At 40.7% G+C, this 24,416-nt stretch overlaps 1 protein-coding gene across 3 annotated transcripts in view; it reads left to right on the top strand.

Annotated features, from left to right (window-relative positions):
• The window catches only part of ARMC1 (armadillo repeat containing 1), a 64,086-nt gene that overhangs the window by 13,588 nt on the left and 26,082 nt on the right, over window positions 1–24,416 (top strand). For all 3 annotated transcript variants that reach the window (XM_006150433.3, XM_014588577.2, XM_006150434.3), the window contains one exon: window positions 5,220–5,311. In XM_006150433.3, coding sequence (XP_006150495.1) covers window positions 5,220–5,311 — 92 coding nt within the window. The remainder of the gene's footprint in view (window positions 1–5,219; window positions 5,312–24,416) is intronic.

Raw genomic sequence — 24,416 nt, 5'->3', positions numbered from 1 at the left:
TTTTTTTTTCTTTTCTTTTTTTCTTTTTTTTTTTTTAAATAGACTGGCATTGAATGTATCTAACTGCAGATGGCAAGACCTATTAGAGTGGGAAAGGTTTGAGTAGAAGGCTCTCATAATTAAAAAAAAAAATTATTTTATTTATTTATAATTTGATCAGAAAGGGACAGAGCAAGAGTGAGACAGAGAGAGAGAGAAAGTGAGAAAGCAAGCCACCAGGTCTGGGACTCTTAACACAGTCGGCTGTGTGGGTGTCCCGTGTCCTTAATCACCATGCCATTTGCTGCCCCAGAAGGCTCTCATAATTGTGGAAAATTGGGAAAGGTTGCCAACCGAGGAGAATGGTAAGATCGGTTACCAGCCTTGAGAGGCTGAATAGTTTGGTAACATTGAATTGATATGATACTTACTTCTTGATTATGAAACTCCTTTTTCTCCTCCCTTCAGGCCTTCTATAGGCCCTGAGAGCCAAATAGTTGGATTTGTCCAGGGTTGATACTTGGCCAGGTAAGTTGGACTGAACAACTATGCAAGGGAGTTTAGGATTTTGGAAGGAGAGTGACTGAAATGATAAGATTACATTTGCTAGACTCAATAGGAAGGGAAGGGAAGTCATGGAGGAACGGAGCTAATGAGAAAGTAGAAGTGTCAGTGGTTCAGGGTTTCCAGTGAGGGCGAAACACAAGTATGGTATTTTTATAATTCCTTTTTATTATCACTGTTGGCTTATTAGTATATAACCTCTTGTTTTTGTTTTATTTAGTGGCTGCTCTAGGTTTTACAGTAGGCGTCTTTAACTTATGGTTGTCCAGTTAAATGGATTTATATACATCATCTATAATGTGAGAAATACGCAAGAGTATTTCTCCATTTCTTCTTCTCATCTTTTGTGCTATTCTTGTCATACATTTTACTTCTACATGTGTTTAAAAGTCTACTGTACATTTCTTGGGGACCAGCAGTTAGGTAATGGCTGTGTCGCTGGAGTTCCATGTAGTTGACCGCAGTTCGCATCCCGGACCCGGTGGCTTAAAACTCACGCCGGGCGCATGTGCGTGTGTGCCCAAGATCCTGAGAGGAGAATGGAGGAGAAGGGATTGCAGTGTGACTATCCCTCCTGGGGGGTGATTTCTCGCTTTCTGTCTCTCTGTCTCTCTCTGTCTGGCGAGCGCACGCGCCCTATAGCAGAAACCTCTCCAAAAAAAAAAAAAGTCTACTGTACATTTCTTTTAACAGTCAGTTATCTTAAAGAGATTATAATTTAAAAAAAAAAAAAGGCCACTTTAATTTTTTTTAAAGAATTATTTTATTTAACTTTATTTATTTTTTTAATTTAACCAGGGAGAGAGAGAGAGACAGAGAGACAGAGAAAGCAAGCCTCCAGGTCCTGGATTTGAACCGCGGTTGGCCATGTGGGAGTCCAGCGTCCTTAACCACCACACCACCTGCCGGCCCACTTTAATGTTTTTGTACAGTTTAATAATCTTTTGATGACTGCAGACATGTAAGACCGGCTATATTCAGAAACATTACAATCATGGTGGTTTCCCAGATTGGTGTATCATCTTCAAAAAGGAATTACTTGTATACAACTGCTATCAAACCAGCAAGACAGCATTTACGCATCCATCATTTTCAGGATTGTTGGTAACTTGGGCATATTTCCCCCAAATAACCTTGTTTCCTTGTATCACAAGGCCCAACTCGCTCACGTTCACCTCAGTGACTGTACCTTTGGTGATAACACCCAAAGTTGTGTATAGTGGGGATGAGGGATTCTTCTTTACACCAAGTATTGGCAGGCAAAAGGTGGCTTTCAGTTCAGGATGTGTTCTGTGGGCTTTCTTGAAATGTAAGCCCATTGGCCTAATGAATCTTTCATATTTAGGTGGTTTTCTAGTAAAGCCATTTCCAACAGAGCAGTCTTCTGTAATCATCCTTTTCCATGCCTCCTCCTTTCTCTTTCCTGTTCACATAACTTTTAATACTTCCATTTCTCCCTGGGCTTGAACTTTGGGTAGAGAGACTTCCCATTTTCCCTCTTTCTCTTCTCATTTTTGTTTAATCATATTGGAAAGTACTTTAGCTCAGGACCTTCCTTCTCTGTCCACCAGATAGATACTGCTCCTTGTGGAGTCTTTTGTCATTCTTCTGTTTGGTGTTCCTCTTTACATGCATCTTGATAGTCTTTTTTCATTTGTATTTTCTCAGCATGGAGATATTTCTGATAGAGCTTAGCCTTCAGACCAATCATCTTTGTTGCCATTTTTGAACGTTCATGAGCCTCTTTGTATCTTTTTCATGGTAACCTCTACGGTATCCATAGTGTTTACGATGTAATTCAATATATTCTGTGACAGCTGCAGAGTTGCCGGGAGCAGCCTCCTGGATACACAAAAGTGGTCAATTTTCAGGACTCAGAGGAGATTATAATTTTTAAAATATCATATTTATCTTCATTTCTACCATTTCTGTTATTCTTCCTTCTTCATTCTCCATTCTCTATTCTCTAAAATACATTTAGATTAGTATTGGTGTCATTTTTTTTTATCCTGCCTGAAAAACTTCCTTTAATATTTCTTGTAATGTAGGTTTGCTAATTTTTTGTTTGTTTGTTTGTTTGTTTGTTTTGCCAGAGGGCACATGTGCTCACTGAAGTGAGACAGAGAGAGACAGAGGAAAGTGAGAAATCATCTCTCAGGGGGATGACCATGCCTCTGTCTCTTCTCATCCACTCCCTCCTGGGATTTCAGATATCCACGCATATGTGCTTAGTGTGATTTCTCAAGCCACCAGGTCCTAGGCTCAAATTATGGTCAGCCACTTGTGAGTCAAGAGCCCTAACTACCATGCCACCTGCTGGCCCGAATTGCTCGTGGTTTTTTGTTTTTGTTTTTTTTCCCAGTACTTCAAAAGATGTTGGTGTATTGTCTTTTGGCTTAATTTCTAATAAGAAAACTGCTGTAATTTTTAATCTTTATTCCTCTCTTCATACATTTTCCATTTCTGGCTTCTGAAACTTTATTAACGATTTTCAGCAAGTGATTATGATATGATTAATATGGGTGGTTTTCTTTGTGCTTTGTTTTTGTTTGTTGTTTTACTTGGGATTTGTTGGGCCACTTAGATTTGTGGGTTTATAGTTTTCATCAGATTTTGGAAATTATTTTCTATTATTTTTCAGAATAAATGTTTTTATAGAGAGATTTTTTGCTATAAGGTGCATGCACTTGCCAGAGAGATAGAGAGACAGAAAGCAAGAAATCACTCCCCAGGGTGGATGGCCACACCTCAATCCCTTCTCCATTTTCATCTAGGATCTTGGGCACATATGTACACGTGTATGGCATGAGTTCAAGCCACTGGATCCTAGACTCGAACCACGGTCAGCTAGACAGGCGTCCAGTGTCATAACCATTGTGCCATCTGCTGGTCCCCAAAAAGATTTTTGATGGAAAAATCTGATACCTGCCAACCTCTCCTGGGGCTCTGTTGGCGTGGATCTAAACCAGGTTTTATTCTATATCTCCAGTGGTAAGGTGATGCTGTTTTAGATTGAAGATTCTTCCCTTTGTCTCATTTATGGCTAGGTCTCACCTCTGGCCAGTGGTATCCCAAACTATTCCCAGCCTATTGTGAGCTCCAGGAACTGTTTTCTGTAGTTTCTGGTAGTTCTAATTCCCTATCCCTGTGGCCTTTTACCCTAGCCATGTGTAGATGCATATGCAACCAAAGATTCTTGGTTGCATACAGATCTACTCCCTGCAGGTCTCTAGACCTCTGTGGCTGTGTGGATTCCTTTACACTATTGTTGCCCTAGGCTCCAGCTCTGATTTCTGCCTCAAACTTAGCAAGAGCACTGGGCTTCTTTTGGACTTTGCCTCCTTGTAGACTGGAAACTGCTTCCATGGCAGTGAAGTGGCCAGTTGTAGGGCCCAGCTTATCATTTGTCTTCTCTCTGGGCTTATAGTTCTCTACTGGTTCTTGTCTAGTGTCTGTAAATAAGTGTTTAGCATATGTTATCCTCATTTTTAGTTTTTCATGGGGGGGCAGTTCCCATAGCAGTTAATTTTTTTACGGGCTAAAGTAGAAGTCAGAGTTGGAGTAGTTTTAGAAAGAATAGGCTGCAATCAGAGGTCACTGAATTTGGGACTTCATAGGTGGTATTTTTTTTTTTATAATGATCAGGAATGGAATGTGAAAGATCAGTGAAAAGGTAAACAGTCAGTGGTCTGAGATGGTAGAATTTTAGGTGGTCATCCCATAGAGTTTTTCTGAGAATCAAGTACCAAAGTCTTTGGAGGAGGATGAGTAAGGAGGAGCTCTATAAGTGTAAGCAGCAGTGAGGTATAAAGGGAGCAGCTAGATGAGAGACCTGAGGAAGCCACATGTGAAGGAAGGACTTGTAAAAATGTATGTTCAGTATTAAGAGAAAAACACTCCAAAAGAGTTAAGCTCACAAAATAGAAAATTTGCGAACATTAATTCTCAATTAAAAAAAAATTTAAAGGTGAATTGTAGTAAAACTAGAATCAGTTCATCCTATAAACAGTGGGTTTATGTTTTTTTCTTAGTTAGCAATTTATTTTATTATTACTCTTTTTTTTTTTTTCCATAGCATGCATGTAGTCAGGAGAGAGACAGGGAAAGTGAGAAATCACACCCCCCTCAGCCCCCTGAGGAATGACCATGGTGCAGTCTCTTCGCCATTCTCCTCTCAGTATTTTGGGCACGCACGTACACATTCATTGTTTTTTTCAGCTGCCAAGTCTGAGACCCCCAATCACAGGCATGTAGGATTCGGCGCCTTAACCACCATGCCACCTGCTGGCCTAGCAGTTTATTTTAATTAATGTGTAAAAAGCATTTAGTTAAATGATCACTATTGGGATTATTCCCTGAAATTAATAATTAGAGTTCCTTGTATCCTTGTCAAGATGAAGTGGTGAACATAAAACCAGAACAACCTAATTTTGACTTGCAGCTAAGTTAGGAGCCTTCATTTCAAAGAACAGGTTCAGGTGCTACAGCTCATAGGATCATTTCTTCCCTAGGGGATTACTATGATTATCACATTTGAAGTAGAGTTTCAGAACACTTCAAAACTAATTAATTCTAAAGACAGATCATTTGTTTCTATTTTTCCTCTTATGGTTAGTAGTAGTTTAATTTTGAATGTTCTGGATCTGCGAATTAACCTATTGCTGTTTCTGCTGTAGGCTCTCCGGTACTTGGCAGAATGCCGGGCAAACAGAGAAAAGATGAAAGGCGAACTGGGTATGATGTTGAGCTTGCAAAATGTCATACAGAAGTAAGTACAGTAGATAGTGGGTCCTAATGCAGTCGAGAAATGGATCTCGTTAAATGTCAACTATTATATATAATCTTACCAAGGTTTTAATTGTAATGTAAAGTCATACATTTGTAGGTTATAGATCTAAAAATGCTTTATGGTTAATAAACATGGTTTGATGGTTAATCTCTGATTATTCCTCACTCTTTATATTAGTTCTTTTTCTTTTTTGTGAGGGTTGTCTTCCTAGCTGGTTATTATGCAGTGAGACCACAGTCCAGTTTTGGGGAATCAACTGCTGAGGCACTTGACATTCGGGCTTTTTTTTTTTTTTTTTTTTTTTTTGTTAACTAGAGGGTATGTGTGCTCATGAAAGGGAGTAGGGGATGAGACAGTATCCCTCATGGGACATGGTTACGCTGAAATCTTTCCTCCTCCATTTCTCCCTCCTGTCATGATTTTGGGAACACACGCACACGTACCTGGCATGCAGCTGCCAGAGCTGTGGTTGGAACTACAGTTGGCTATGTGGGATTGGCTCCCTAAATCACCAAGTATTAGGCTGACCCTTAGTAATGGTTCATACCAAAGGGCTCGGATTTTATTTAAAATGTTGGCAATATTCATATGAATAAATTTTTTTTAATTTTATTAAAAAGTTTTTTGCTATATGGTATGCATACTTGCTGGAGACAGAGGCAGAGAGAGAAACTGAGAGAGCACCTCCTAGAGGGGATGGATATGCCACAGTCCGTTCTCCTCCATTCTCTGAGTATTTTGGGCTTGTGTGCACATGTGTCCTGTGTGTTTTTTAAGCCACCAGGTCCAGTACTCAGACTACACAGTTGACCATGTTTCAGCTGCCTTAACATCCAGGCCATCTGCTGGCCCATGTACGAATTTTTTAAAAAGGAAAAAACTCGTATATCAAGTGAAGTTTTGGAAAGTAAGTGTGAATTGATAGGCTATCAGAGCAACATAGGTGATTATCACATTTGACAGTAATGTAGTATTATTGTATGGTGCAAAGTTGTTTTGTTATCCTAGTTTTTATTCAAAAGAACTTTCCTTCATCAGAGTCATGGCAATTAAAAAGACTTATCGTGATTTTCATAAGTCTTATTGAGAGGTTTCTTGGGGACTTAGAGCCATTTAACTTAATTTTTAACAAATGGGTGTTTTTTAATTAATCCTTTCATTTTAATTTTTCATATACATTTTCTCATTTTGTTATCTACAACTTTTTGAGGTAAGCTTAACAGATACTAGCTTTGTTTTATAAATGAGGGAAATACAGAGAGACCAAATACTTATCTGGAGTCCTGCAGCTGTGCTGCCTCTGGGACTGTTGGTTCTGTTCCTGAGGCCTTGCTGATTTCCTTGTATTGATAGAAGGCTAAAAACTGAAGGTGAAGGGTTTTGATGTTTCTGCTGTGTCTGGCAACAAAAATGGCTATGGTTTCCAAGGTATTACTTGGTTTATTTTGTGTTCAGATCTTAAATGGGACATGACTGCCTTTAAAAGTATAATAAGTAACCATTTAGTTTATTTCATTTAAAACTTACCTTACAATTTCTTACCCTTGAACAAGGACAATAGTCCTTCTATTCATATAATTTTCAAGCATTATAAATTAGATTATACACAGGGAGAATCATCTAAACTGACATACAAGGCAGTGTGTATCTTTTTTGTTAGTGTTCTTGGTTCTAAATAAATAGTTTTGATATTGGGACCAGCAGTTAGCATAATGGCTATGTCGCTGAACTCCTATGTAGTTGATTCCCATGTAGTTGAGTCCCCGAACCAGTGGCTTAAACTCAAGCTGGGCATATGTGCGAGTGTGCCCAAGATCCCGAGAGAACAGAGGAGAACAGATTGTGGCGTGGCCATCCCCCCTGGGGGGTGATTTGTCACTTTCTGTCTCTCTGTCTGTCTGGCGAACGCATGCTCCCTATAGCAAAAATCTCTCCAAAGGAAAAAAAAAAGAAAAAAAATAGTTTTAATATTTTATTAATCTCATTTTTTAAAGAGATTTTTTTAAGGGTTTAATTTATTTTATTTTATATACAAATAGCCAGCATGATTTCTTTCACTGGGTGGATATCTTGGACAATCCAGTCAAGGAAGATCATTTAGTACAACTTGAAGCCTATGTCGTTCGCATACTGACAGAAACACTGATGGCACATGTTATGTTAACGCTGTATTTCCGGATCAGACGTTGCCGGTTCCAGCACACGCGACAAGAGCGAGAGCCCTGGCCGAATTTTCACGGGTGGCTCCAGTAGAGCTGCTGATGACCCATCCTGCTTTCAGCGGGGCAATGAAGCAAAAGGGCTTTTTAAAAGAGATTTTTGCTATAGGGTACTTATACTCACCAGAGAGACAGAAATCACTACCCCAGGGTAATGGCCATGCCGCAGTCCCTTCTCCTCCATTCTCCTCTTAGGATTTTGGACATACATGCACATGCACCTGGCGTGAGTTTTAAGCCGCCAGGTCCAGGACTCAAACCACAGTTGACTACATGGAAGTATAGTGATGTAACCTTTACGCCATCTGCTGGTCTCATTAATCTCACTTTTTTATACATTATTTTAATAATGGACTGTCAGAAAAGTTGTGATGTATTTTTTTCTATGTTTTCCTATGCAAAAATGTGTCATAACTTTTCCAACAACCCAATATTTGTTTTTATTTGGTCAGCCATCAGATAAGGTAGTTCTGTGGTATCTTGATCTTTGATAATGACGAGATAAAAATGGGAGGGTATTTTTGATTTTATTCAAATGATCAATTTGAAATCAATAACAGAAAATACTGACCAGTACAAATTGTGTTAATCATTGCGTATGGTTTGGGGTTAATTCTATTAATAGCAGAAACTGGATTCTAGTTCTGACTTGAGAAGAGTAACCTTTTGATGCTCAGTTTCCTTGTCTATAAACCTGCAATAGCACAGGCAGTGCTATTGAGTATCCAGTGGAGTAATATGTGTAGAAATGCCTTGCAAATTCTAAGGTGTTATCTAAAATATGTAGGATCGCAGCATTATTTTACACAACATGCTTTAATGTCCTATAGTTAACTCTATTTTTAATGCTTCTGCAGGGCTCTTTTATTCACATGATATGCTTAAAATTGTGTATTCCTTTTACAGGGTTAGTTATTGAAGTTGAAAATAAGTGGTAAAAATAAAATAAAAAGATATGGAAAATTAGATGAATAATGTTGAAATGTTAAGTTTTTTCTTTTTTTAAAAGAATTATTTCATTTAACTTTATTTATTTATTTATTTATTTTAATTTGACCAGAGAGGAAGAAAAAAGAGAGAGAGAGAAAGTGAGAAAGAAAACTATCAGGTCCGGGACTCGAACCGTGGTCAGCCATGTGGGAGTCTTGCATCCTTTAGCACCCTGCCACCTGCTGGCCCCTCAATTATGAAATATATCTTAACATTTCAACATTATTCATCTAATTTATCCTATCTTTTTATTTTATTTTTACCACTTGTTTTCAACTTCAACAACTAAACCTGCTAAAGGAATACACAATTTTAAGTTTATCATGTGAATTAAACAGCCCTGCAGAAGCATTAAAAATAAAGTAAGTTTTAGAGATACCATAAATTTAACCTATAAAACAACTAATTAACTTGATTGCCTCAAGGATGTGGTTATGTATGTCTGCATATGTATTGTGAATATATGTAAGTGAGAGAGACTTCTGTAAAATAGTGAGGAGACTGCTTATACCTTTGTAGGAGAAGTGGTGTCGGTTCAGGTTATTATGATGGCATAATATCCTGGAAGGAGATTCTGGGATGGAATCAGACATGAAAGGTTTATTGTCCCTAAAGAGGTATATTATCAGTTTGTCTGTGATCTGGAAAAGGTCTGTAAAGATAAAGGGGGATGAAGCCCTTTGGTCTTTAGACTAGAGCACAGATCTGACAGCCAGCCAGTAGAGAGCTCCAACAAAGTTTGCTCTTCAAAGGAGCATGGCATTGATCGGAAATGACCAGGTCCTAGAGCCCCTACTGCTCAGTCATTGGCTGGGGACTGCCTGGGAGAATGTCCTCTCTGGTTTGTCTCTTGGGTATGTGATGGATGCAAAGCCACCTCTACTGGCATCTCTACCACTGCAGCAGAGGGGCACAAGTTCCTTGACTTCTTTCTTCTCAAATATTTTTCCTTTATTCACGATAAGACTGCATGTGCACACACATGAGAGAGAGAGAGAGAGAGAGGAGCACCCTCCATTAGGTCTGGTCACATCACGATCCCTTTTCCTCAGCTCATTGGATCTCGGGCACTTGTGCTCATGTTTAATATGTTTCTTAATTCAAATAGTGTTCATTTTTTAGAACAATATGGTGATGGCTGCTTACTCCTCTAATGTTAAAATAGGTGTACACGCATGGCATACTTGATTATAATTTGGTTCTATAGCCCTCTTAAAAGTGGAGATAATGATATAACAATTTTTTTATGTAAATTCTGTATCTTTTTTGGCTGCTGGAGATCTCAGATTTGAAGGTTGCTTCTCAGGCGTTATAAAATTGCTTTTGAGGCCAGCAGGTGACATGATGGTTAAGGTATCGGACTCGCACAGTTTGAGTCCCGGACCTGGCAGCTAGAAATATACGCCAGGTGTGTGTACGTGTGTGCCCAAAATCCTGAGAGGAGAACAGAGAAGGGGTTGTGGTGTGAACGACACCCCAGGGGGGTGATTTCTCACTTTCCCTCTGTTTTTCTCTTGCAGATACATGCACCCGATGGCAAATACATTTTTAAAAATTTAAAAAATAGGCTGTTCTGACATTTTTATTACAATGCTTCACATACTTGTTTCTTTTGGGTACCTCTATTAAAATTTCTTAAAAATCAGGGCCATCAGATGGCATAGCAGTTACATTGTTGGACTTCCACATGGCCAACCACAGTTCCAGTCCCAGACCCCATGGCTTGAAACTCACGCCAGGTTGGCGTGCACGCATGCCCAAGATCCCGGGAGGAAAATGGAGGAGAAGGATTGTGGAGTGGCCATCCCCCCAGGGGAGTGATTTCTTACTTTCCCTCTCACTGCCTGTCTCGCTTGTCTCGCTCACTCTCTTCCTGGTGAGTGTATACACCCTAAGGCAAAAACTTCTAAAAAAAATTTTTTTTCTTAAAAATCAAGATGAAAGTTTTTATCTTTATCACATAGAGCAGGGTGAGTTGTATACCTATAAAACTAATGTAACACTATAAACATCTGTCCTTTAGACATTTTGCATTTTGACAGCTGTTATTAGATACAGGTGACTGGGTTACTGCTATTCTGATTTAATTAGCTCAAAAACTTATTGGTATCTTATTCTTGGATAGTCAGTCACCTTGGAAGACCAAGAAGTCATATATACCATAGTGTATATATGATATGATGTAATTAAATATTCTATGATATCCAGCCAGGCAGGATGGGATTAAAACTAGCTTCCCAGTGCACAGCTCTCTAGGAGTACGGAGCTATATATGATTCCTTTGTGCTGTTGTGAAACTGTGCAACTTTAAGAAGTGCCAGAAAGGCCCATCCTGGTGGCTCATTTGGTAGCAAACTGAACTGCATTGCTGGGAGACACATGGCCAACGATGGGTTTGGATCCTGCAGTCTACATGAAAACACACTAACTTGGCCTGTGCTCAAGATCGTGATGAGCTAGAGGGCTTAAAGGGGTTTCCAGCCTGAGGAGACCCTGTTGTGTGCTTCTCTCTCTCTTTCTACCTCTCTTTTTCTCGTGCATACATGTGCTTTTTATCATGAATAAAGTAAAAAGAAAAAAAGAGGGAGTATCAGAAGGATAGTCCCAGGGACCAGCAGTTAGCGTAATGGCTATGTCACTGGACTCCCATGTAGTCAAGTGCAGTTCAAGTCCCAGACCCGGTAGCTTAAACTCAAGCCGGGTGCGTGTGTGTCTGTGTGCCCAAAATCCCGAGAGGAGAAGGGATTGCGGTGTGGCCATCCACCCTGGGGGGGTTATTTCTTGCTTTCCGTCTCTCTGTCTGTCTCTGTCTTTCTGGTGAGCACATGCGCCCTATAGCAAAAAAAAAAAAAAAATAGAAAAAAGAAAAAGAAGGATATTCCCATACTCTAGAAAGACCAAGAGACCAGAGAAAGTCTGTTGTGAGGGAATGCTACCCATCTGGCAGTGATCCCTGTGAACACCTGTAAGATAGAAGTAGGTAGTGAGAGTGGAAGTTATTATTCACTGGGAAGTAGGGAAAAACACTGAAAAATAGGGAAGGGTGAGTCCTATAGCCTAGTGGTTAAAGGAACCAGATTCTACATGGCCAACTGTGGTTCAAATCCCAGCTGTGGCAGTTTGAAAAAAACATGCTGGATTTGTGTGCATACATGTCTAAAATTACAACAGAATGGAAAAATGGAGAAGAGGAGATTGAGGCTCAATCACAGACTACTAGCAACAATTCAAACAAAAAAATTTTTGCGTGCTCAATTTCTGTCCTTTAATCACCATGTTAGGCTTTGCTAGAAAATGTGATTTTAGCATGTTATTCAGTTGCAAAATTTACTTGTGTCGAGGTCAAATTGGTGCTTACAGATTGAAAATTGGATCAATTTCAAAGGCACTTACAGTTTTCTTATTGTGAGAGAATTTTAGGTTCTCTGTCATTCAAAGTAAATCCAGCATTATATTTTAATTTTAATTTCTTCCATAAATATGAACTTGTTATTAGAGGTTAGAAACCTTTTAAAACTTGTAGTTTTAAACCTGGATCCCTTTGTGAAGAGAATTTTCAAAATGTCAACTTGGGAGAACATCTAAATCTAGTTTAAGACATTTGTTAATTGTTTTTTCACAAGTAATACTTCTGATATAAAATGCATTTCCTTAAGTTCTGAAGGTCTAATAAGGTATACATTTTTTAACAGCTCTATTTTTTTTTTTTTTTGAGAGGTTTTTGCTATAGGGCGCCTGCGCTTTCCAGACAGAGAGAGACAGAGAGACAGAAAGCGAGAAATCACCCCCCAGGGGGGATGGCCATGCCACCGTCCCTTCTCCTCCATTCTCCTCTTGGGATCTTAGGCACGCACACACATGTGCCTGGCATGAGTTTTAAGCTACTGGGTCCAGGACGCGAACCGTGGTCGACTACATGGGAGTCCAGCAACATAGCCATTACTCTAACTGCTGGTCCTTAGACAGCTCAACTTTAAAATATCACCAGGGAACTTAGGAAAATTCAAGATTTTGGAACAGTACCATAGTAAATGTAGGTCAGGGTCAGCCCTGTCCACTGGGGGTAAGGGAATTATGCCCTACATGGCTTAACAATTTGAATCCCAGCCCTAGCAGCTCAAAAAACACACCTGGTGTGTGTGTGCCCGTGTCCAAAATCCCAACAGGGAGGAAAGGGGGTTGTTCCACACTGAGAGATGCTTTCTCCTTCTGTTTCTTTGTTCTCTCTGGAGAGCACACACACCCTCTCGCAATTTAACAAAGAAAGTGAGGGGCCAGTAGGTAGCATAGCGATTAAGGCTCTGGATTCCCACATGACTGACAACGGTTCAAGTCCCAGACCTGGCACATGTTGGGCATGTGTGCCCAAAAATCCTAGAGGAGAACGAAGAAGGAATTGTAGTGTGGCCACCTTCTGCCCGGACGCCTCCCCAACCTCCCCTCCTTACAGGGTGATTTTTGACTTTACTTCTGTCTGTCTCTTTCCAGTGAGCACACATGCCCTATGACAAAAACCTTAAAGAAGGAAAGTGGGCTAGTGATGGCATGGTGGTTAAGGGTACTGGATTCCCAAATGGCCGACTGCAGTTCAAGTCCTGGACCTGGTGACTTACTTTCTCACTTTCACTCTTTCTCTCTCTCTTTCTCACTCTCGTTCTGTTCCTCACTGATCAAATTAACAAAAATAAATAAAGTTAAATAAATAAAATAATTATTTTTTTTGGAGAGGTTTTTGCTATAGGACATGTGTGCTCTCCAGAAAGACTGAGGGAGACAGAGAGACATTTCCCTCTCCATTTTCCTCTCAGGATCTTGGGCATGCATGCACACACACCCGGCAAGAGTTTAAGCCACTGGTTCCGGGACTCGAACCGCAGTTGACTACGTGGGAGTCCAGTGATATATAAAATAATTCTTTAAAAAAAGAAAGAAAGGAGAGAGGGAAGGAAGGAAGAAAGGGAAAGAAAGAAAAATAAATGACGATCTGTTCCTTGTGCTAAAATCTTTGATGTGAATGGTAAGAATATGTATTTCTTTATGCTTTTTCTCTGTGTTTTTTCATTTAAAAAAAACTGTATTGAAATAATACCTTACAAAGAAGTTGAAAAAGTAGGGCAAAGCATCTCCATATACCTTATAGAGGTTTTCCAAAGTTTAACATTTTGCCACATGTGCTTCATAACTTTCTCTATATACATATTACTTCTGGTATTTGGTATGGATATTTTTATTAATTGTCATTGTTTCTTGAGGACTAAAAAGGTGTTTTGGATGTGGTGCGGACGTTCTGTTTTGTTCGATGTCAGTATAAGAGTTCGACTCTCAGTGCTTCCATTTGCCTGGTTCACTTTTGCCCCTTCCTTTATTTCTGAATCACTGTTTTAGCTACATCTTGTTTTGTGAGCCATATTGAAAAATCCTTTAATTAGTGAGCTCAGTTTTTTTGATTCATGATGTAATTGATAAATTTCATATTAACTCAGTTTTGTTTTAGTTGCCATGTTTCTCTCTGTGTGCAATGTATCTTATTTTGAAAATGTCTTTGTTATTTGGAAAGATTTGTCTTAATGTTTTGGGGATTACCTTTGTGCTTTTAAAAAATCCAGATTTCCTGTTGTTGAACTTTTCTTTGTTTCTTTTTTTTTTAATTTAAATTTAAATTTTATTTGTTGCTTTTATGAGTCAAAGAGATGAGGTTTAGCCTCTCCAACAGAGTCTAGATGCAGTGACCCACCTGAGCTTCACTTCTCCCAGCCCTGCATCATGACACATTTTGTACCTGACCTCTGGAAGGTCTCCCGATTCAGATCTGGAGCCTTCTCTCATGAATTAGCCTGGCAGAGCGTCCTGCTTAACCAGTGCACTGCCATTTGGCCCCACGTGTTAGTTTTTAATAGTATTTTAAAATATTTTTAAAATTTGCTATAGGATGTGGGTGCTTGCCAGAGAGAGCAAAAGGGCAAGTGAGAAATCACTGCCTATGTGGGATGACCGTTCCATAATCCCCTCCCTTCTGAGGTCCTCTCAAGATTTGGGGCATGCATGGGAACCAGCAGTTAGAGTAATGGCTATGTCGCTGGACTCCCATGTAGTTGACCGTGGTTCGCGTCCCGGACCTGGTGGCTTAAAACCCACGCCGGGCGCGTGTGCGTGCGTGCCCAAGATCCCAAGAGGAGAATGGAGGAGAAGGGATTGTGGCGTGGCCATCCCCTCTGGGGGGTGATTTCTCACTTTCTGTCTCTCTGTCTCTCTCTGTCTGTCTGGCGAGCGCACGCGCCCTATAGCAAAAACCTCTCAAAAAAAAAAAAAGATTTGGGGCATGCACACACACACATACCATACGTGTTTTTCAAGCCACGAGACCTGGGACTCAAACCATGCAGTCGACCATGTTGAATAAAGTTGCCTTAACCATCTTGCCACTGGCTGGCCTGGTTTTTAATGATATCTTCAGGTCTAACCTATTATGTGTTTAGTAGTCATTGAGTTTTTTTTCTGTTTTCCTCTCTTGTTTTTTTTTAAGTTGCATCATTTCTCCTTGATCAGGACATTTATATATTCTATTCTCTTTGTCATCTTTGTTTCAGTCTCAGACACACAGCTAAATACATAGAGTTCAGCGTCGGTCCTTTAGCTGCAGTTTTTCTTGTTATCTCTTGATTGGTTAAAGGTCATATTCTACTTGATTGCTCAAGAAAAGCTCAAGAATTTGATTTCTTTGACTTCTTTGATCTTCTTTTAATTTTAAAGCTTTTTTAAAAAAAAAAAAAAAAACCTTTGATTATTTGAAGCACTAGACTGGATAGTTGCTTTGCCTTTTTTTTCTTTTCTTTTTTTTTTTAAGATTTTTGCCATAGTGCACATGTGCTCACCAGACACGGACAGAGAGGGAGAGTGAAATCACCTCCCAGGAAAGTGGCCATGTTGCAATCCCTTCTGCTCCATTCTCCTCTCAGCATTTTGGGCTTTCATACACATGTGCCTGATGTAATTTTTCCACGCCTTCAAAGTCCAGGTCTTGAACTGAGGTCAGCAATGAGGGAGTCCACCATGATACCTGCTGGCCCCAACCCCACAGGATTTTTTTTTTTGGAGAGGTTTTTGCTCTAGGGTACATTCGCTCACCTGAAAGACAGAGAGAGACAGAGAGACAGAAAGCGAGAAATCACCCCCCAGGGGGGATGGCCATGCCGCAATCCCTTCTCCTCCATTCTTTCTCGGGATCTTGGGCACTCACGCACATGCACCTGACATGAGTTTAAGGCACCAGGTCCGGGACTGGAACTATGGTCAGCTACATGGGAGTTCAGCGACATAGCCGTTACGCTAACTGCTGGTCCCAAAAAACTTCCTGGTATTTTAATAGATACAAGTTGTCTACTCCCAATTGCTCCTTATCGTCGCCGACAGCATGGAAGCGTGTGGAGTTAACTCAGGAGTGCAGCACTGCTGTGCGCGGCAGGTGACTGACTGTTCAGGGCAGTCCTGGAGCTTGGCTCCTTGAGTCGAATTTTCCAGGCGTGTTTTAGTAGTAATTGCACGGCTGTGAGAGTCCTATTCAGTTGTTTTACAAGGCAGGGAGTAGAGGTTGAGAGGAGAGGGAGAAGGTACCACCTTTAACTGTCCCTCTTTCCCACCAGGACGATTGTTCGCTTCAGTATTTTGGTAAGGGACGGGAAATTTAAGGACCCTTGCATTATAACAAATTACTCCTTCAGAATTGTTGTTTTAACTCCCTTCAGTCAGTTGCTCATGTGGCCTCGCTGTGGTCTCTGTGAATGTCACAGGCTGTCAGAGACCACAGGGTAGAGTGTGGCTCTCCGAGGAGGTGGCTTGAAATACTGAAAACACTAATGTGTTTTATAAACGCCACGCCTAATCTTGCTTCAATCACTCACAGCCATGAGAAAAAGGTAAGGCCTGGAGGTCCAAATGTCAATTGGCGACAGAGGAGGTGCTTCATGAGTGCTGTCTCCGTCACCATAGCCGGTGTTTCTCTCCTCAGAATCACACCTTTTTACTGCAACCACCTGCAGGTGGTCATTGGTCATCCCCTGCTCTGCGGTTAACACAATCGTAACTCAGGGAACCCAAGCCAGGAAGTTTCAGAGGGGCTGTGCCGGCTGGGTAATGAAAGTGATCAGGAGGCTGGGATATTCATGCCACCTGGGGAAGTCATTCTTGTGTTCATGTGGAGACTCGGAGCTCGCTTCTGGCAAACGTAAAATAACCTTCAGGCCCTCCGAGGGCAAGCGGTGTGTTGGCGGTACCAGCAGGGAGGCCGAACGCACTGACGTTAATATACATGAGTTCTGTCTGAGGATCAGCCCGCGCCCTGAAGGGAGGACCATACTCGCCCTTCCCGTGCTCCTCAGACGAAATGTTCGGAGGCAGAGAGCGTGGAGTGGTCTGTCGGCCTCACTCCTAGGTTTACCGTCGAAGGTCAGAGGCTGACGGGCTAGCTAGAAGCCACCCCATCGCCATACCCTGAGTGAAGGCCTTGACTCTCAGATGACACTTTGGCTTCTTTACCCCATGATCCCTCTGAACTCAGAATCTCCCAGTGTTATTGAAAAGGCCCCGGAGCCACGTAGGGGGCGCCATGTGGGAGAGACCCAGGGTCTCTCCTCAGTCCCCACATCTGAGCACCTGTGCACCCCCGGGGAGTGAGTATCTCTGAGCTCCAACGTTCTCATCTGGGTGAGATGGTAACCGTGTACTCCAGGGCTGTCGTGAACACCACGTAGCTAACACGTGTAAAATATTTAAACATTATGGTGGCCCCAGAGAGCCCTCTTTAAATAATGGACATTTAATTGTGTGCACATCTAAGCAACTAAAGTGTTGTTGCCCTACTGGGGTTCAAGAAGGCACTAGTTATTGTCTTTTTGGTGTCATTATTTTGAGATTTCTACATTCTTATCTGAAACATCAGTTGAGACTTTCTGTAAAAATCCAGAAGACGGGCAGCCCTGGGCACAGTAGTTAAGCTCTGTGCACATGGAGCTGGAGCTCACGTGGCCGACTGTGGTTCAAGTCCCGGCACTGGCAGCTTGAAAGGCGAGCCAGGCGTGTGTGTGTGTGTGTGTGTGTGTGTGTGTGCGTGTGCGTGTGCATGTGTGTGTGTGTGAAACCCAAAGTGCTGACTGGATGGAGAGACAGAGGGAAGCGAACTGTGGCAGGACCATTGCCCACGGGATACTTTCTCTCTCACTTCTTCCCGTGTGCACACATGGACCCTCTGGCAATAAAAAAAATCCAGAGAAAAATAAAAAATGATGGCCCATTTGATCAATCCACTCATACACACTTTACCTTTGGAGCACTGGAAGGGAAGCCCATTAACGATTATGATATTCATCTCCACAGTCCCAAAGAGTTCTCTATTAGCTTTGGAATTCTATTCTTAAGGTGAAACTGGAGTAAAGAAATTCCCATCATATTTTTCAAATGTATGTGTTTGCGTGTTAAATTTTTTTTTAGAGAAAAACCTCTTAAAATACCTTTAATATAGCAATCAGCAGGCTTTTGGGTTAGTGTGGGCTTGTCAGCTCAGGATACAAGAGTAGTCAAGTCTGCAATGAAAGTGAATTTTTAAATAAAAATTTAATTACACATTTGAAGTCCTGGTTACACCCTAGGGATTTATTTGCTTAAGAAAACTATGAATCACAATATTTCAGAATAATTTCTACTTCATCAGATTAGTTTTTCCATTCATTCCACAGTGATTTGTAAAATTGCTCAATACCTAAAAAACTTGGAACTACATTACAAAAAGGTACTTAAATATAGATGAGAAAGATAGATGTTTCTCTTCTCCTTTTTATATTGATACTAAATAAAAGATGAAATGTTTTAATTTAAAATCTATCCCTCATTTGCCCCAACACAGTAAGTAAATAGCAGTGTGAACAAAGGCTTCCTTTAAATCTGTTACTCAGTTCAAATACGTGTTAGGAAAAAAGTCTACTCTGCGTATAAAATACAACAAAGAAGGGGGTTGTAAATAGAAAATTAAAACATGTAGACGGGCAATATTCTGTGCATACAGCTTTAAAACTCCCGGGGCACTGTCAGACAGCGACAGGACGCACTGGCTGACTCCAGCGTGAGTTTTCGGAGAACGACGGCAGCGTGCTACCCTCCCGGAGCGTGGGCGTGTGAGCAGCCCCAGGAAGCCCTCGGTTTGCCCTCTCACCGTTCGGTCGAGATGGAGTAAAGCTGCCCACACGGGTGCCTGCGGGACACGGGTCTCCCTGGGTTCCAGGGGAGCACCGTCCAACGTCCCGTGTGCTCATGGCTCGTGAAACTCCCTGTGAACGTAAGCTCCTCACACAGCAGCGGGGTTGTACATGGAGAAGGTTCTGCCCGTTTTCTGTGTAAAGCCCAGGAATCGTTGACAGAGTTGGCTAATGAAAACAGCTTATTTTTGGAAATCAGTTAAAATTATAAAGGGAGGAATAAAAATGAATGAAAGAAAAGTAGCTGGCTGGGTTTCCCTTTTCTTTACAGTGATACGGTTAAAAAAAAACACAAGGAAAATGCTGAATACCCTTACACTAGGACACCTGGTCCCCTTCTACAGGGCTCAGTTTAGAATAAGAAAAAAAAAAAGAGCAACTTACAAAAGAATGAGATTAAATTGGTTCAAAAACTCACAGCACATGGGGCCAGCAGGTGGCATAGTGGTTAAGGTATTGGACTCTTAGATGGTCAACCATTGTTCTAGTTCCAGACCCAGAGGCTTGAAACTCACACTTGGTACATGTGTGTCCGTGCCTAAAGTCCCAAGAAGAGAATGGAGAAGTTGGGACTGCACCATGTTCATCCCCCCAGAAGGTGATTTCTCATTTTCTATCTCTCCAGTTAGCACATGCACCCTATAGTAAAAATCTCTTTTTAAAAAAATAAATAAACAAACTCACAGTAGTATCATAAGCTACAAGAGAGTGGAGCAATGTCTTCAAGGTAAGTGATTGTGAACCTCATATTATTCATGCAGTTCAGCCATTTACTTGTGTTGGCAAAGAAAAGGGTGAGAAGAAATTAGAGGAGGAGAAAGAAGAAAGAAAAGTTTTATATGTGCAGAGATTCAAAAACTTATTTACAGAGATCATTTCTAAAAAGAATTATTCAAGACTACAATTCAGCAAAATAGAAAGTAAATCTGAAAAAAAAGGGTGTCTTTGGCTGCAAGAATAACAGATTCATGAAGCAGACCATTATCTCTCTATAATTACTATTGCACAATGATAACAAAAGCAAAGCAAAGGTATTTGAAACTAAATCATCTTGTTATTTTAATTTGTAAATTTGAAGTTTGCAAAACATAATTCAGTGAAGGGAGAGTGGGAAGAAGAGAGAAGGGGAAGGGAAGATGGGAGACAAAGATAGAAAAAAAAACTATAAATAGAAAAAAAAGCAAGAGAGGAAAATAAAATAAATGAAAACATTTCCACAGAAAATATGCAATAAAAGGGAAGCATATAGGAAAGGGAGTAAGATAGAACACATGTCTGAGGAAGCATTTTAGTCCTGAGTTCACCACGAGATATGGCGGAGGGTCCTGAGAGAAAGAGGAACTCACCTTCCCCACTGACTTTCAAGTTGTGATAAGGTTATTTGGAGTTCAGACAGGGCTTGCAGATTGGACAGATAGACATGTGGAGAGCAATATGCTAGGGAGGAGAATGAGAGGAGATGGAGTGATGTTCTTTCAAGATTTGATCTGTAACCAGGGTCAGCCCAGAGACCAGGAGGAGGAACATTCTCTTGCCTCTACTGTTTCATGCACCTTGCCTCCTTCCTTTAATACAGAATTAAGCTGAATTTGGCCTGATTCTTCTCATCCTGAGTAGTAGTCATAATGATATCCACTCCTCTTTGGCCAGTCATTGTCTTTCCCATTCTAACAATTATTTAGGACCAAAACTTGTTATGAGGGGATGAAATCCTTCAGAAAGAGGCCCAACTTTTGTCCATGCATAATGTCACCTCATTTTACAAATGTTTCTTTCTTTGCTTGAGAATGTCCACAATATTTTCCCAACTTACTGATGGTGTCAAGGTCAGTGAAACATAATGTTCAATGACCTGATATTTTACTGCCTTATGTTACACTTACTGACTTTGTGGTAAAACAGAGAGCATCAACTCTATGAAAGAACAGATCAGAAATATCCTCTTCACTTTTGATTTATAGATTTCAGACACAGAGAATTCTGGGATAATATAGTGGCCACTATAATTATAAATTACTTTTAAAATCTTCATGAAAGTTTTTCTCTCTTAGCCAGGCTTGGAGAATAAGAATTTCTCCGACTCTTAGGATATTAGGTAATATGTATTTAGAATGTTAAGGTCCCTGTGTTATTGTTGTTCTTTAAGTTCCCCTAAGTACCAATAACTTAAAGAAGAAGACCGAGAGGTAAGGAATGGACATTCCCAACATGTGTCGCTCAGGGTTCTCCCAGGAGTCAGTGATGCCCACTCACATTGCTGAGGGCAGATCTGCTTTGCTCTGTCTGCAGACTCAAATGTTCAAGCCATCCAGAAACGCCCTCACAAACACACCCAGAATATTTGACCAAACTTCTGGGGACTGTGATGCCCAGTCTTATTAATGTTGTATAACAAAATGCTGAGCCTGGGTCATTTATAAAGAACATAAATTTATTCTTTCATAGTTCTTCAGTATGGAAAGTTCAAGATTAAGGTGCTGGCAGGTTAGGACCTGGTTTCTCTGTATTCAGGATGGTACCTTAAATGCTACCTGTTATGTCCTCACCTAGCAGAAGGGCAGGAGAAAAAGAACTCATCTCTGCAAGCCCGTTGACTGGCAAAGTCCTCATAATCAAAACATCTCCCATTAGGCCCCACCTCCTAACACTGTTGCATTAGGGATTAAATTTCCAGTTCATGAATTGAGGAGTGGGGAAACATTCCAATGGAATGCACTTACTGATGGAATAATTAAACATTTCAAGACACAGAACCTAGATGTTGCACAAACATACAGAGTACCCACAGGTGTTCACAAGTGAAACACTTCCTAAACTGCTGACCTCAATCTCACTCCGAGGGGAGCAGGTACGTGATAACACAGTCACCCTTTTAATTGGTCAAGAGAGAAACAAAGATTATTTTGAAAAGTCTCCTGTCTTCAATAATCACAATGTCTTGGAGAGGGAGAACAGGTCTACGTAATTCTGAAGAAAGTCAGATTGAGATGCCTAAAGAGAAATGGTTTTAGTGCCTCTCCAACATGAGCACTAAAACAGACGAGCCTGGAGAGTTTTCCCATTCTCATGAGGGCTTGGAGGAGTGACTGAAGTTGCCCTCTAAGACTCAGAATGTACTAAATGCCTCATATCTCATTTTAAAATTGCACCTGGGCAACAGTAATTTTTTAAAAGCAAGGGCTCAGACTGAGAGTAAGACTGACCCTGGTGTTACCATATAATAACATGAAACCTTGAGAAGTGAGTTAACATTCTCTAATTTTAATTTTTTTTGACAAGAGCTCATTGTATCATGATGTCCCTGCCCTGGCCTCCCAGCTGGGACAACGAGTTCACACTACAACACCAAACTCCTTTTTAGAGGGTCTTGCTATGTCATACAGCCCAGTATTGAGCTCACAATGGTCTTGTCTCAGCATCTGGAGTTACAGGAGCATGTGATTGCACTCAGCCTTCAGGTTAGACTGGGAATCAAATTCAGGCCTCCCATTTGATCCCAACATGCAGAGCAGTATCGTAGCAGTGTGCATTGCCTGAGCGTGTCCCTGGAGAAATTAGTTGACATTGAATCTCCATCTTATCTGTGAAGTGAGATGACAATAACACCTGCACAACTATAAAGTTATGATGTGTCTAGGACAGTGTGGTACACAGCAAGCACACAATAAGTATCTGTTAAATAACCCAAAGAATACATTATAATAACATAATTTCTTAGTATTAGAATCATTTCCCCTATCCGTAGCCTATGCTTAAGTTCCTTACCCAAAATCCTTGAGGAATCTCCTCCTTCTCAACCTAGGCTCATCTGGGCATGCTCCTAGGAGTGTATTACTGTAGAGAAGTGGGCTCTGCTCACATTTCCACAGCCAAATTCTGGACAAGTTTATGAGCTCAGTAAGTACATCTTTAAAAACAGGAAAGCAAAACAACAGATTCCTTATAGTAGGACTTTTTAGAGATTTTAATATGCTAGTATGCTGTGACATTCTCCAATGGATGACAAATTCTGCAATGTTACACTGATTTATTTGACAATTGGGTCCCAAAATAAAAAAAAAAAAAGAAAGTCTCCTCCCTGATGCCACCATCCACAGCTCACAGTGTGTTGAAGTTGTTCTCAGTGAGGGAGACTAGGCAGGTACTCAGGAGGGGCCTAGATGTTGAAAAGCTAACAAAGAGAGGGGAACTAGCGGAGGACGCAGTACCCACTCCTCAGAACACACTGACCCAGACCAGCACTTTGACCGGACTAAGTTTGTTCTCAGCACCTGCCCAGGACCTCTGGACACAAGGTGGGGTCTCCTGGGTCTTAATGGTGAGTCCATACTCTCCTACAACTGTGGTAGCCTCCCACTTGGCCCTGAAGCTTCCTTCTCTGCTCCTGCCCACTTTCCATCCTATTGACTCAGGTCCCAGCTTAGCCTCAAGCTCTCAGTGAGCCTCCCCAGCTTCCCCAGATGCCATTCCAAAAACTCATTGCTACTTTTATATTTCATATTATCTATTTTATTTTATATTTTATGTTTATATTTATATATTTTAAGACCAATGAGGGTCTTACAGAATATCTTTTCTCTTCTGTGCATTGTCACCTTTTCAAAATGTAGATCATGTCTGTTCATTTGGCATTGCCTCAGAAAAACCTATTATCTCAATAATGACAAATGAAGGATGGAAACCAAGAATTAGTTTGTGAGGTCAGCCAGTAGTGTGGTGGTTAGGGCAGCTGGATCCACATGGCCAAAGTGCAGTTCAAGTCCCAATCCTAGTGGCTTGAGAAACATACTGGCCAGGTGTGTGAGTGTGCCCAAAATCCTGAAGGAAAGAAGAGATAGAGGAGAAAGGATTGTGGCATGACTGTCTTTCTCACGTTCTATCTTTCTCTCTCTTTCATGCACATGGCCTCTGGCAAAATTAAAAAATAAATAAAAGAATGAGTTTATTCATTTTTTCCATTTTATTTATTATTATAATAATATTGTTCATATTACATTGAATCACATATATCTTTACAGTGTAATTCTCATTTTTAAAAAAATATTCACTCACTATATATCATTTGGCTTATAAAAATAATTTACCCAACTTGAAATACTTCTCAGACTAGTCCAGTTGAGAATACTATACATGTTATCATCAACAGGTAATAAACCATTTCTGTGTCCCACTAATGTCATGCCTCTCTATTTGTTCTCTTGCTATACTTCTCTATACTCTTCCCCTCTCCCACCCCATTCCACACTGTCTTCAGCATCCCTAACTACTTTCACTGCTTTTATTCTCTTCAATATTTTAATCTCTACCATAAAGTTCAGTCAGATAGTTGGTATTTATTAAGGGAATACATACAATATCTTTCTTTAATATCCTGGTTTGCTTCACTCAGCAATAGATCTTCCATATTCTACCACTTTCTATCAAATGTCAAGATCTTGTGTTTGTTTGTTTGTTTGTTTGTTTGTTTTTCTTTCTTTCTTTTTTTTTTAGACGTTTTTGCTATAGGGCGTGTGCGCTTGCCAGACAGACAGAGAGAGACAGAGAGACAGAAAGCGAGAAATCAAAACCCAGGGGGGATGGCCGGGCTGCAATCCCTTCTCCTCCATTGTGCTCTCAGGCTCTTGTGCCTTG

The sequence above is a fragment of the Tupaia chinensis genome, unplaced genomic scaffold (assembly GCF_000334495.1).
Source record: "Tupaia chinensis unplaced genomic scaffold, TupChi_1.0 Scaffold000288_2, whole genome shotgun sequence".
Lineage (NCBI taxonomy): Eukaryota > Metazoa > Chordata > Mammalia > Scandentia > Tupaiidae > Tupaia > Tupaia belangeri.
This window is presented reverse-complemented; position numbering and strand designations above follow the sequence as displayed.